This window comes from Diadema antillarum, unplaced genomic scaffold (genome assembly GCF_040938485.1).
Source record: "Diadema antillarum isolate AM-2024a unplaced genomic scaffold, OU_Dant_1.0 scf00000045, whole genome shotgun sequence".
Classification (NCBI taxonomy): Eukaryota; Metazoa; Echinodermata; class Echinoidea; order Diadematoida; family Diadematidae; genus Diadema; species Diadema antillarum.
The window spans coordinates 335,001-347,959 of NW_027270934.1; the positions used below are offsets into that span (position 1 = coordinate 335,001).

Sequence of the window (12,959 nt, forward strand, 5' to 3'; positions counted from 1 at the left end):
GGCATTGTTCATACTATTGCTCCCAGAAATCTTATCCCATGCAATGACCGGAGGAGCTTATTCCAACATGACAAAAAGGAGACACTTTTTGACATGTTAAACATTTCAGTCCGGCGCATGTTCATTCTATAGGCACACAATCTGCCGCTCTTTTGAAGAATTTATTAGCATTACGTTTTACCAATATTAGGTGCCCAGCCTAGGACAAAACAAAAATAAACCAGAGGGATAAATAGGAACTAGTTATAGTACCAGAGACATATAGAAAAAAGAATGTGCCAAAAAAAAGACAAAATTGAATTTTACTTATTGTGGACAAAAACACAATAAAAGGGGTGCCTGTTTGCATGTAAGAAAGACCGTGTTCAATTGCAATACCATGAATACGTAAACTACTTTATATGTTTAAAACTCATTATCACGTGGTAACCATGTCAAAGCTATGATTGTTGTTTGTGGCGTTCAAACGCCGTAGTAATCTACGTCAATTAACATGTATAAATAATTATCGATATCATCGTCATTAATATTCTCACTTCTATAGGTTCTTCTGTTCATTTGCAAACTTGTTTCATTCAATTTGATAGATTTGTAGTTCAATTTCGTCCCTATAGAAACCTCGAATATGTGAATTCTAGTTTCAATTTCGTCTTTTGTCGATCATTTTCGAAGAAAGTCTATTCAGTTTAGCCCATTTGTCATACATTCTCGTTTACAATTTACAATTCAAATTCGTCCGTCACGCTCGCTGCACACATAATAGCAAAAGCAAATTCGTCTTTTAGCTATCATTTTCGTCAAATTTTCCTTCCAAGTCATATCGTATCGTTCTTGTTGGAATATCTTGGTTATTTCATTTTTTCCTGCAACTGTTCACTTTTTCCACATTTAGAAGTAACATACACACACGTGTACCCCACCCCCCCCCCCCACACACAAAAAAAAACAACAGCAAAGCAAAACAGACACACATACACACAGGGGTCATGTGCACACATACAAACACACCCTAATCAGAATACACACGGAGACAAACATAATTATGTACCGTCATATAAACGAAAACAGTAATCCATTATTTCCAGGCACATGTGATTAAAGACAATTTTACGTGTGCATAGTTTAAGCTCATTTTAATGTAAAAAAAATTAAAGACATTACGTTTTTGCCATTTTCATGAATAAAGTTTGTTACATATATGAGATGCAATATGCCTCCGATCCGAATACCGGTAGAAAGTGAGATAATACCACCGGAGTAGAATTGGTTCACCCTCACAATAAAAGACCAGTGCCATCCAACTAAGTTGATTGAAAAATAATATTCATGAAATTGGGCGAACAAAGACGAATTTGATCCTTACATTCTCCAGTCAATGGGCCGTGGGGATGAATTTCAATGACAATTGACGATTTTGATCGCGATGTCTTTGACAATGGTTGACGAAAAACGAATTTCAATGACAAATGACTGAAGTGAAGTTCGGATGTGCATTCTGTGTGCTTCTCGGGACGAATTTGAATTTTAAAAAAAATCTTGAAAATTTGATTTTTAAAAATTCGAAAATGGACGGGATAACCTATACCATTATTGTTATTATTAAGCCATATCATTACCATCAATCACCACCATCATCACTATTGTTTTTATCATTTCCATGTCAAGTCCAATTTTGCAGAAAATATTCTTCGCATTATCATGTCATCCCCTGTTATCCCCAGGAAAATTATAACGGCAACAATATTGTGCAATGTGCATTATGTGAACGTGACTCCAACGCAGCATTACCCTACTGGAGTGGATTAGCTTCCAGGGATAGCAAATGGCGCGGCTCAACACCCGTGTATACGGTCCGCCATTTTTGAGTTACACCCACAGTGTGCGATGTAATAGTCTTTGAACTCTAAACATTCGTAAACAAGGTCGTGTATTTAGCGTACATTTTGTGTAGATGTATCAAGATAATTGAATTGCGGATATCGTTGAGGTAAAATTTAATATTCAAGTTGATTTACTACTTAGTGTTATCGAACTATAGGGAAAAAAGCTTTAAAGATGATGACGTTTCAGATTTCAAGAGCAGTAGCCTATATTTTCCTGCAGTCATATTTACTTACATGTTTTGTAAAACTTAAAATGGCTGTTAGATAAGCATATCGCTTTAAGTGACTTGAAATGCATGCTAGATAGCGTTTGTGCTGATTTGAGTTGAAATTGCTCCACACCCCTGTACGATCCGCCTTTTTTAGTCACACCCACAGTGTGCTATGTATTCACCACTGAAATGCAGAAAAAAGAAGCACGTGTATTTAGCGTACATTTTGTGTAGATTTATCAAGATAATTGAATTGCGGATATTGTTGAGGTAGAATTTAATATTCAAGTTGATTTACTAGTTAGTGCTAACATTGAACTATTGGGAATAACGCTCTAAAAACGACGTTTTGCAGATTTCGAAGGACAGTAGGCCTATACAATATCATTTTCTTGCAGTCACATATTTATGTACATGTTTTGTAAAAGTTTAAATGGCTGTAAGATAAGCGCATCTCTTTGGATGACTTGAAATGGCTGCTAGATCATTTTGGGTGACTTTGAGTTGAAATGGCTGTCTATTCTTGTGGCTTAATATGAATTTTCGAACCAATGATCATTCAAAGCATTCAAGAAGCTTTTGTGTCCATTCTACAAAGGTGGTGTACATAGTTCAACTGTATTGACGTTTGGGTGGTTCTTGTTTGCTATGATCACGGGCGAGTGCAGGATAATAGGTGTATTTGACCATCTTAACTTTACGTCATTTCTACAATATTTGTTGTAAAGAGTAAATATGAAGGATGCCCTTAGCACGACTGACTCAACAGGATGTTTTAGCTTCTTTTTGAATTTACATTCTGGAGAAAATCATTTTCGCGACTTCATCCTTGTTTTGATGAGTGATATTCTTGCCGAATGATAAAAGAGTACTTAGTTTCCATCCATAAAGACCTTTTCTTCATTAGAATGACTGCTAAAGTATAATTCAATGGCTATCGTTATTGCTGATATGTTTCCACTAACACACATCAATCGTTTTGTTTGATACTAGATATTCTGCCAAACTCATCAACGCGGCACCAACTTCTCAGTCTTCCCGTGCTCAACACAGATGTCGTGAGTGAGATGCGGTAAATATTAACTTGTTGTCTTTGATTTCAGATCTAAGAACGTTGACAAGAAAGAGAGAATATGACCTACTAATCAACATGAACGAGTCTATAATTCATTCATTGTACGCATTGAATTTTCCGTTACAGTTCTTATTTCGAAGGTTCGTTAATTCGAAAATACAACAAGATTCGTTATTCGAAAGGTTCGTAATTTCGAGGGTGCGTTATTATTATTATTATTATTATTATTATCATTATTATTATTATTATTATCATCATCATTATCATTATTTATTCGGCTTTCAATCCGAAATCAATTCATTAATCCGAAAAGGCAATAAGGTTCGTTTTTCTGAAGGATTATTATTTTGTAAGACTTTTGAAGTAATGACAATTGTATTTTTCAGCAATCATCCATATCATTTTTCTAAATAAAGCAGAGTTTTTCATGTGTAAAGCATCACTTACAATGATGTGCATACCATTCATTTCAGGGCGAAACCAGTAAATGATAATGTTCAATCTGCTTATCAATGCTTATTTTGTTTTAATATGTATAAAGACATGATGTGTAAACGTGCAATTTCGACTGTGATGTAGGTCTATGCAAAGATATCCAAACACGAGCATTCCCTCCCCATTCCCATTTCCCCGCATTAGAGTCTGGTAATATATTCCCAAACGGGCAATGTTTCTACTGAAAAGCTTGCTCTTTCCACCTTATTTTCATGCAGGAGGAAATTTTTAGTGCCGATGGATGTACAAATATTTAGAAGGGGAATCCCCCCGAAGAGGATGGAGGCATCTAAGAAGCAGAAGAAAGTCTTCAGGTTAAAACAAACTCACTCTCCACACAAGGTGGACACTTGCTCAATCGTAGGGAACTCTGGTGTCCTACTCGACAGCGCTTGTGGCGATATCATTGAAGAAGCTGACGTAGTCATCCGCGTAAATCTGGCGCTTTTCGGGGGCGAATTTTCTCGTGATGTCGGATCAAGGGTTGATTTCATGACGCTGAATGGAAAACAATTTGAGGCACTAGATGCCTGCATCAATCAGCAGAACGCTAGTGTTGCAATTGATGAACTTCAGGGCAAATGCAGAAATTGGGTCCACAACATCGCGCTGATCGGGGACAGCATTTTGTGGTACCATAAAGGCATGAAAACATTTCGCCAGATGAAGTCCATTCTCATTTACTTGGACAAATACGGGATTCGACCTCGATATGCGTACACTCCTTATGACGTGGTGAACAATATTCGACGGTGAGTCTTATACAGCTCGATATTTTAACGATATAGTAAATAACCTTATAAACCGTTCAAAAACCTATAGTCACTTTGAAATGACGCCAAGCAAGTTTTTACCCAAAAGTATCATTATATATGAAATCATAATCGTTTAAATCCATCTTTCTCTTTGAAATTTTTCCTTGCTATCTCAACATGAAGTAAAAATTTGATCGGCTTCGAGAAGAAAAAGGGACCGAGAATAAGCGCTGTTTTTAGTTTGCTTGTAGACAATGACTTGCATGTTGATCTGCTGTTCAAATCATCACAATAGAGCTGCTCGCTTTCTAAGTCGCTTGTATAACTATTGTATGAAGTCCCTCTTTCAAACGTAAATGGAAATAACCAAGAAGTTTGTCTTTGGATGCGTGAGAAAACAAACTGAAAATAAAACATATTGTATTTGAATATTTAAATCACATTTTATATGTGACCAAGAAACGTTAAAAATGTAAATAAAAGAATAATCCGTCACCACAATAGCATGAGGTCACCAAAAAGTGTTTTCTTGCTTTGGTACTTTTAAATTCTCCATTCATTGTGCTTGAAACACGTTGTCCCATTTTCACAAATTAGTTCTTTCACAGAAGTGCAAGAAAGCAAGCTATCTTACACAGAAAAGTCAAGTCAAAAGAAATCAAGTTGCAGTCAAGTTTGAGGGAAATGATAATGATAATAATGATAATAATAGTGGACACTTATAAAGCGCTCATTTCTACCTAAAAATATATTCCTGAATGGCTAAAACAGAATGAATACTGTAGTTATGGTACATTGCAACATAGTATCATAGAAGTGTGGGCAACAACATAAGAGCAACAGGCAAAACAAACACACAATATACGTATATGATATGCATACATGTAAAACAACAATCTTTAATGCAAATTAAAAAGGTAGGTTTTTAGGTTCAATTTGAAAACATCAATAGAAGGTGCTTGTCGTAGAGAAGGTTGCTCCAAATTATATGTTTATACAGTATCTATTTTACATAGAAGGGGAAAAGTGTGGATGGTTGCTTGCTCTGATACCGGTCACGTGATATCATAGTCTTGTTGTTATTGTTGTTGTTGTTGTTGCTGCTGCTGCTGCTGCTGCTGCTACTGCTGCTGCTGTTTCTGTTGTTGTTGTTTTTTTTGCAAGTGTTGTCAACATCACTACTATTCCATTTTCTTCAGCTTATTCAACGTCAGCGACCCATCTGCTGGTCTGCAGGTCTACGCCTCGGCGACCCAGTTCTGCTCTCGAATCACTTTATTCGGCTTCTACCCTTTCTACAAGGATCCGACAAACCGCACCCTGAAATACCACTACTTCGACAAAGCACGTATCAACTTCGGTAGCAATCTTCATCACATGCCGAATGAATACAAGGTACTGCAACAGCTCGAAGACCGAGGCGCGATTCGTGTCGTCAATGACTGTGCGAAAAAGTGGGACAACCGTACACTGACTACCAACAATCGCTCAACCGAAGAGGACGCTCACTCGCATTAGCTTGTCTCTTGATGGTGCTTGTAATTGCAACCCAAGATGGAAAGTGATCTAGGGAACACCAGCGTCTTTCTTTGCATTGTACTGAGCTTGACACCGAACGTCATCATTGTATATCATAAGCATCGTCTCTTGTACTAACCACAACAACGCTTGATACTGGAAATTTCATTCGGTATAGCGAATGACGTGGTATGATTTTCAGACAAGGCCCAAATGTGGGCAAGGAAATTGGAAACGGGAATTTTGGAATAAACTTCTTGTACAATGTATCTGCACATCCCATAGAACCCTTAAGGCACTGCTTCCTCACGCTTGTACAGGTATTTACATGCATAAAAAATAGGAAGCTGTGATATTACATGTACATTATGAATATATTTGCAGCTGTTTCCTTTTTCCTTCGTGTTTTCAGCAAAAGGATGCAAAACACAATTTTCTGGCACTAGTTTGTCAATGTGAGGGAGAGGACTCCCATGCGGCCGAGGTCCCTGGGCCTGTCTAGTATATTTAAAGGCTGTTACAAAACTATGGGTATACGAAAATATACGCTGATTGTGCGATATGAACCTACATTCCAGAGCAATTTCGATGCTTTTTGGATGCTTATAGGAAAATGAAACCCTAATATAATATACTCAAATTGAGATAATGCCGCAACATTACAACACATCAGTAAATGTCAGCGAAGTTTGCAGAAAATTTGTTCTAAAGTTATGGAATTTTAGAGTCTCGGTGCCACCATTGCTGGACAAGAAGATTACATTATGGAAGTCACGCATGGGCAATAATACAAAAAATATAAAGAAGAATTAACGTATTTTCACTTTTCTAGCATAATGAAAAAGCACCTGACTTACTTCTTTTAGAAAGCAGTGCAAATAGCGGGGGAAAATTATTACCCCTAACGTGTCAGTAACAAGCCGAGAGAATGTGTACTCTTTAGATAGTACTTTTCATTGAAAGATGAAATTTTGTGCATGCGTCATGCAACATAATATTGTACTTTAGAACTTTGAAATTCAAAAGTTCAAAGTTCTTCAACGAATTGTCCGATTTCTTCCGAACTTCGCTGCGTGGTGTTTAACTAATATTGCTGATGTGCATTGACTTAAGCCTCATGTTTATTTTGGTTTCATTCCCTTTCAATTGGTAGGTCCTATACTGGCATTTATCTCTTTTAAGATTGTCATAAAAGAAGAAAAGAGAAATGTCCCCATTAAAAACTCTGATGGTTTTCGAACGGTTTCGATGATTGATTCAATTGAGGCTGCTTTCTTTATGATCAGTTGACCAGTTTCCTGTTAGCGATGGTTCAAACAATCCGAATTTTAATTTCGACTTGCTTTTATGATAAGACGCTCCCTTAAATGATCAGAAATGTTCTTTTTTTTTTCCTGCAGTATAAAGGAACCCTTCAAGCGTTGTCCATGACGTTGCTCATTACAATATGCTCATTCATTAATCATTATGCTATTTCCCCTCAAAAGACCTTTATCTGTTCATGCGTAGAATGTATATAGACCTTACTCCGAACCAGCTTATAACAAAAGGTTTTTGTCGTCTTGCAATTTGATTAATATCTGTGCCCTGACCAACGTGTCGCGTAACCAAGTTGCAGTAACAAAGTCGCAGCTCTTCGACGAAAGTATTTTCCAGTTTTCTTGACTTCAGTGAGTGCCAGTTTATTAAGTTAAAGTGGTGAATTAAAAAATAGATTGAAATACAGTATACATCTTATTTGAATCTCCGGAATTATTTATATTGAGAAAGGGGAAAAAACTTTCAATATGTTGACGAATATAGGTTCGTCGGTAACAGAATGGTATACCATGAGGTGGATCCCTATTCGATATATCTCAACAGGGTACTGTTGGGCCGTATCAGATTCGCTTTACAGAAAACATAATCCTTCAATAAATCATGATCCATAGATGGTGTACATTATGTTGAATTGTAAATTTTGCTCATATTATTTATAACGATTGATGCATTTAAATGACTTCTTATCCACTGTTTTATTGATTAGTTTTGAATCATCAGCTTTGTTTCTGAACACATTTATCATGTGTTAAAGGGTGACACATGAGGGCTCACGTGCATCCGAATAATATTAGTAAAGAATTCAATTTGTGTGAGCCCTGGCCCATGTATGTCACTTCCTATACATCTTATTCATATACACATGTATTGATACATTGTCTGTACAATATACGTTATATTGCAATTATGTATGTATGGGCAAATGAATAATAACAATCAAAATGAAAATAAGGACAATAACAATACTGATAATAGCAGTAACAAACATCGAATTTAGAAAATGAAACTAAAATCTGTCTCCGCAATAAACTGATGTCATAGCCCGGAGAAAGGAGTGAATAATTGTCATCTGTTAATACAGCCTTATGAATGCTACATCATTTTGTGTCATCGCAGTATGATAATAGTGTTTGGAGTTTTATTACATCTAAATAACGATTTTTAAAAACATTTTTGTTAATGACAAACAAAATCATACTCTTAAAAAAATCATCTCCATTCCGAATTCGCTCACACCTTTTATACATTGCATGTAAGTTATTATTCTATGATCATGTGAGTCGTTTTATGATTACATCTAAATAACGATTTTTTTTTCTTTTAATGACAAAATCATATACGCTTAAAAAAATCTTCTCCATTTTGAGTTCGTTCTCACCTTTTATTAATTGCATAAATTATTATTTTATGAGTATGTCAGTCGTTTTGTGATTGTTGGAATTAGTAGATGCCCTGCCTTGTCCCCTTTCTTCTGATTAGTAGAATTAAATCGACCTGTCTAATCTCCCTAGCGCCTCATCTTTTCTCTCACCGAAACGAACCTATCAGCAAATCTTCATTTTTGTTTTTCCATGTTGTCATTTTCGTTCAAACTGATCCCTGAATGCACTTCAAAAACGCTACTTTATTCGGATCCTGTAAAATCTAGTGAGATACGGTTACGCTTGGTTTGGGAGCAGATATTAAAAAGATCTGTGGACCTGACAGATACAAGGAACGTAAGATCTGCTCCCTATTAATCTTACAGTGTATGTTAAAACCATCTCTAAATGAACAGATAGATATGGATATCTGATCCTGAATTATAATCAATTATATGATAACATTCCGCGGTGTAGAATTGTTTAATGTTATACCGTAAATGTAATCACATGATATATACTAGTATTGCAACTACTTACCTTAATTCTGATAAACAGTCTAACAGCCATATGTGAATTGGTTTCTATTGGTTCTTATTTCTAATTCAATTTTACAAGTCATTATCATTCCATGCACTTCGATAACATTGCGTAAAAGCATTATACGTGTAACAATGTATGGTGTAAAATGTAAATACATTCATATTGTTTTATGTCTGCCATTACGAGTTAAACCAGCATTATGATTATACAGGTAATTTGGGTTTATGTTCCAGCCATGTTCCGTAATTCAGGCTGGAGAAAATCTGGTATCGGTGTTAGACTTACCTCTCTCGGAAAGAAAGGTGCCAACACAGAGAAGGAGACCTGATCTAGCAAGGTTGTGATTGCCAGACTGATAAACGTAAGGATCTGCGGCCTGGAAAACCTGTTCGACGATTCATGAGAGTCCTTGTTTCCCTCATCTCTCTGGTAACTGGTAGAAGCATCTAATCCTCTGTCTGAATCTGATTGGCTAATTTGAATGTCCCCAGCACGATCAAGTTCGTCGATGGACTGATCAGATGACTCCGATTTTACTGCTGTAATGTCACTACCATTACATATCGAATTCAGTTTTTCTAGTGAAGAATCTGTTCGAATAGGGCTTATAGTTCCTCCTGCTGAATGCCTGGGTGTTCGGAAACTTTCATTGTAAGTTTCATCGTGATCATAAAACGCACACGTCACAAACTCGGATATATCTCCACTGCAGTCGGACGTTCTTCGTTTAGACGTGCTAGCTGGCAAACCTGTCTTTGAATTCATTTTCTCTAGAAGTGGGCTCTCTATTGATCTCCTCAACAGCGTGTCATCTTCTGTTGCATCATCATTTACTTGAGAATTAGCATTGAGTTTCTCAGTGCTCATAGTTGAAGGACTCTCCATATTCCTTGATAGGTCAAAATTGGTTCGCAACCCAAAAGAAGTCTTACTAATTTTGCTCTGTTTGTTGATATAACGAGCTCTTTTGTAGCTCTTTTGTGTCAGTGTCTCTCTATTTGACGGTGTTATTCCATTTTTACTACATGCTGGTTTACTTGTTCTTTTTCACTCTCTTCCTTGTTCGACGGTGGCAAATCAATTATTTCTCCAATTCGGAAGTCACAGTACCTGGGCATTGGAAGAAGTATGCAAACAAAGAAAACGACAAGGAAAGCTTAATAACAAACTATGGAAAAGCACTCGGAGAGCGCAGACCTCCATCAAGCACATGTGCTAAATCGACCCAATTTCCCAATGACAAAGGGTCTTTCAAATTTTCCAACAAAATAAAATCCTAGTCCTTGACGATGATCCGGATCACTAACAAGTGTAATCACCTGTTCCTTGTGTTATTATCAAATTACCCTGAAAATTTCACCAGAAGCCGTTCATACAACTCTTTTTATTCTTAGTTGTATTACAAACAGACAGAAAACCAAACAAGCAACGATACTCATGCCGGCAAAAACATAACCTCCTTGGTAGAGACAACTATAAAAGGGATGAGAATTTTAATAAAAGGGAAATTATCTCCCAGAAAGTAGCGGGGATATATTTTGTTGTGTTTTTTTTTTCTTAATGGAATCGTTGAACCACTTTAAACAAATGAAACATTTTCAAACAGATCTCCATTGGTTGGCATCATTGTCTTCTATGAAATACACGCACAGCCAGCTGCTAGCTAATGTATCTTGTGGGAACCGCGGCATTGAACACATAATTTTGTTTTAAAACAGTTCCCTTAATTTGTACAATAAACACATTCTCTCATATCACAGTGGTGTTATAGAGTTATTGCTAGTTGCCCAAAGTAGATTATTACTTCAATAAATGGAAATAAATTGAGATATTAATATCTCACTCATTCGTACATCACTGGAGAAAGTTCACATGTGCTTGACTAAGACTTACATCACGAGGTGACGACAGTGTGCGCATTTCCAAAAAAACAAAAACAAAACAAAACAACCAAACAAGACATTTAAACTTACAACTTCCTCATAATATCATTTCTTTAGTTTAATCGTAATCTCAGTTTATATATGTGTTTTTCTGATACTCTCTTGTTGAGGAAGCATGTAAATTGTAATGATGTTCTATGATTGATAAAGGAATTGTTCAGGTGTTTGCTTCTACAATTTGTCTCCTACAAATGAAATTTGTTAAGATCGCAACGACTAATCTATAAATTAACAAACTTAAACATCATCTTGCTTTCAAATGAATTGTTCTTCATCACATTTATGAACCCTTCTTATGGAAGGTTGTATCATCGGGTTCCTGTGAGATGGTAATTATGATCCCGCCATAATTGAAATATTTTCATTATCAAGCATGTTCGCCAACACGTTGCCCTTTTGCTGTCATATACATGTATTTGTGAAATTTTAAGCCAAATATATGGCATGATGAGGTGAGACTTGGAAAATGTATGCCAATTTCACGGTGGTTCAAAGGACATAAAATTAATTATGTCTATTTGACTATCATGGTAACTAACTTCTTGTTACACCTATGTGTCACATCAAGCTGATGCGAAAATCATCTGAAAACTCTTTAAACCAGCTGACCAGCTGACTTCCTGCTGTATCAATGAATGCACACAAACACAGTATATGCCGGAAGTGAAAGGTAGCTCGTACAAAAAAAAAAACATAACACATACCTGGTAGAATGGAGAAAGCGTGCTGATGAGTGGGAGCGCAGATCACAGCATTCTACATACAAATTACAATCCTGAAGTCAGGGTCTGGATTGTGATTACTGTTGCTCAATAATGAGCTGAAGCGCAGGTTTCGCCAACTTTGGTTTCAGTTTAGTATTATTAAAAACAAAATTCATGGCAGAATCAAAAACAATCGCAAGTCTCAATGGTTACCTGGTCTCTGTCAGCATATACCCTCGGACCTGTGCCATGTTTTCCCTGCTAGGAGGCTGCGGTGGCTGGTGGGTGTAGAGGGAGAGAGGGATCGACGCAGCCAACAAGTCGATGAAACTGCATTTCCGTCGAGGGCAAAGCTCAACCAGCACCAACTACTATACTGGTCATTGTTGGTGTACTAAAGCGAAAGAAAATCTACCTACAATGAAATGATCTAACATCCTTTCATCGCGTTAATTCGTACACTGGTCAATGGCTGTAGTAATCGGGGCTGGTTCTACCCTCGCTTCTTCAAAGGGAAATCCCTTCTCGCATGATTCCTTCCTATTCAAACTCGACTGAAAACTTAAGAAGATTGTAGAAGTTTTAGGAGTATAGAACACACGCAGAACAAACCCCACGATCGCACAGTGACAATCACCATCACTATACATTATAGCCTAATCTGTTTCTGCGCCTGAAAATGTCATAAAAATACATTCTCCAACAAGATTTTAAAAGATTATTGGTGTCTGGGGTATTCAGCATTTCATGGATTGCCTAATCACATTAAAAAAAACCACGAAAGACAAGAATGATGACTTATAATAAGCATGAATTTTCTTAACAGTTATCAAAGTTCCACAAGCCTAAATGTCTATTTATAATGGAGACAATTTTCCTCAGAAGTTAGTGTGCTCATTAGCATAACATGATAAATATCATCTACGGTGATAACATACGAAACTCCCAAATAAATCCTCTGAAACCCTGCTCTAAGCGAAAGACAGGCATATGTATTGTAGGAGTTCAATACAGGAAGACGATTCTTATTAATAGATGGGGGGGGGGCTAAAGGGCTAAACAAAATTTCAATTTGTTTTTACATAAATCTGGATAATGTATGCTTCCATGAAATGAAAGGAAGTGAATAATCAAATTTTGGAAACAGAGC

The 12,959-nt window shown here is 36.6% G+C and overlaps 1 protein-coding gene across 1 annotated transcript in view; it reads right to left on the reverse strand.

The window, feature by feature from the left end:
- The window catches only part of LOC139714026 (MFS-type transporter SLC18B1-like), a 29,432-nt gene extending 19,385 nt beyond the window's left edge, over positions 1-10,047 (reverse strand). The window contains exon 1 of the mRNA XM_071625758.1: positions 9,448-10,047. Within this exon, the coding sequence (XP_071481859.1) occupies positions 9,448-10,047 (600 nt within the window). The remainder of the gene's footprint in view (positions 1-9,447) is intronic.
- Between the last annotated feature and the right edge of the window lie 2,912 nt (positions 10,048-12,959).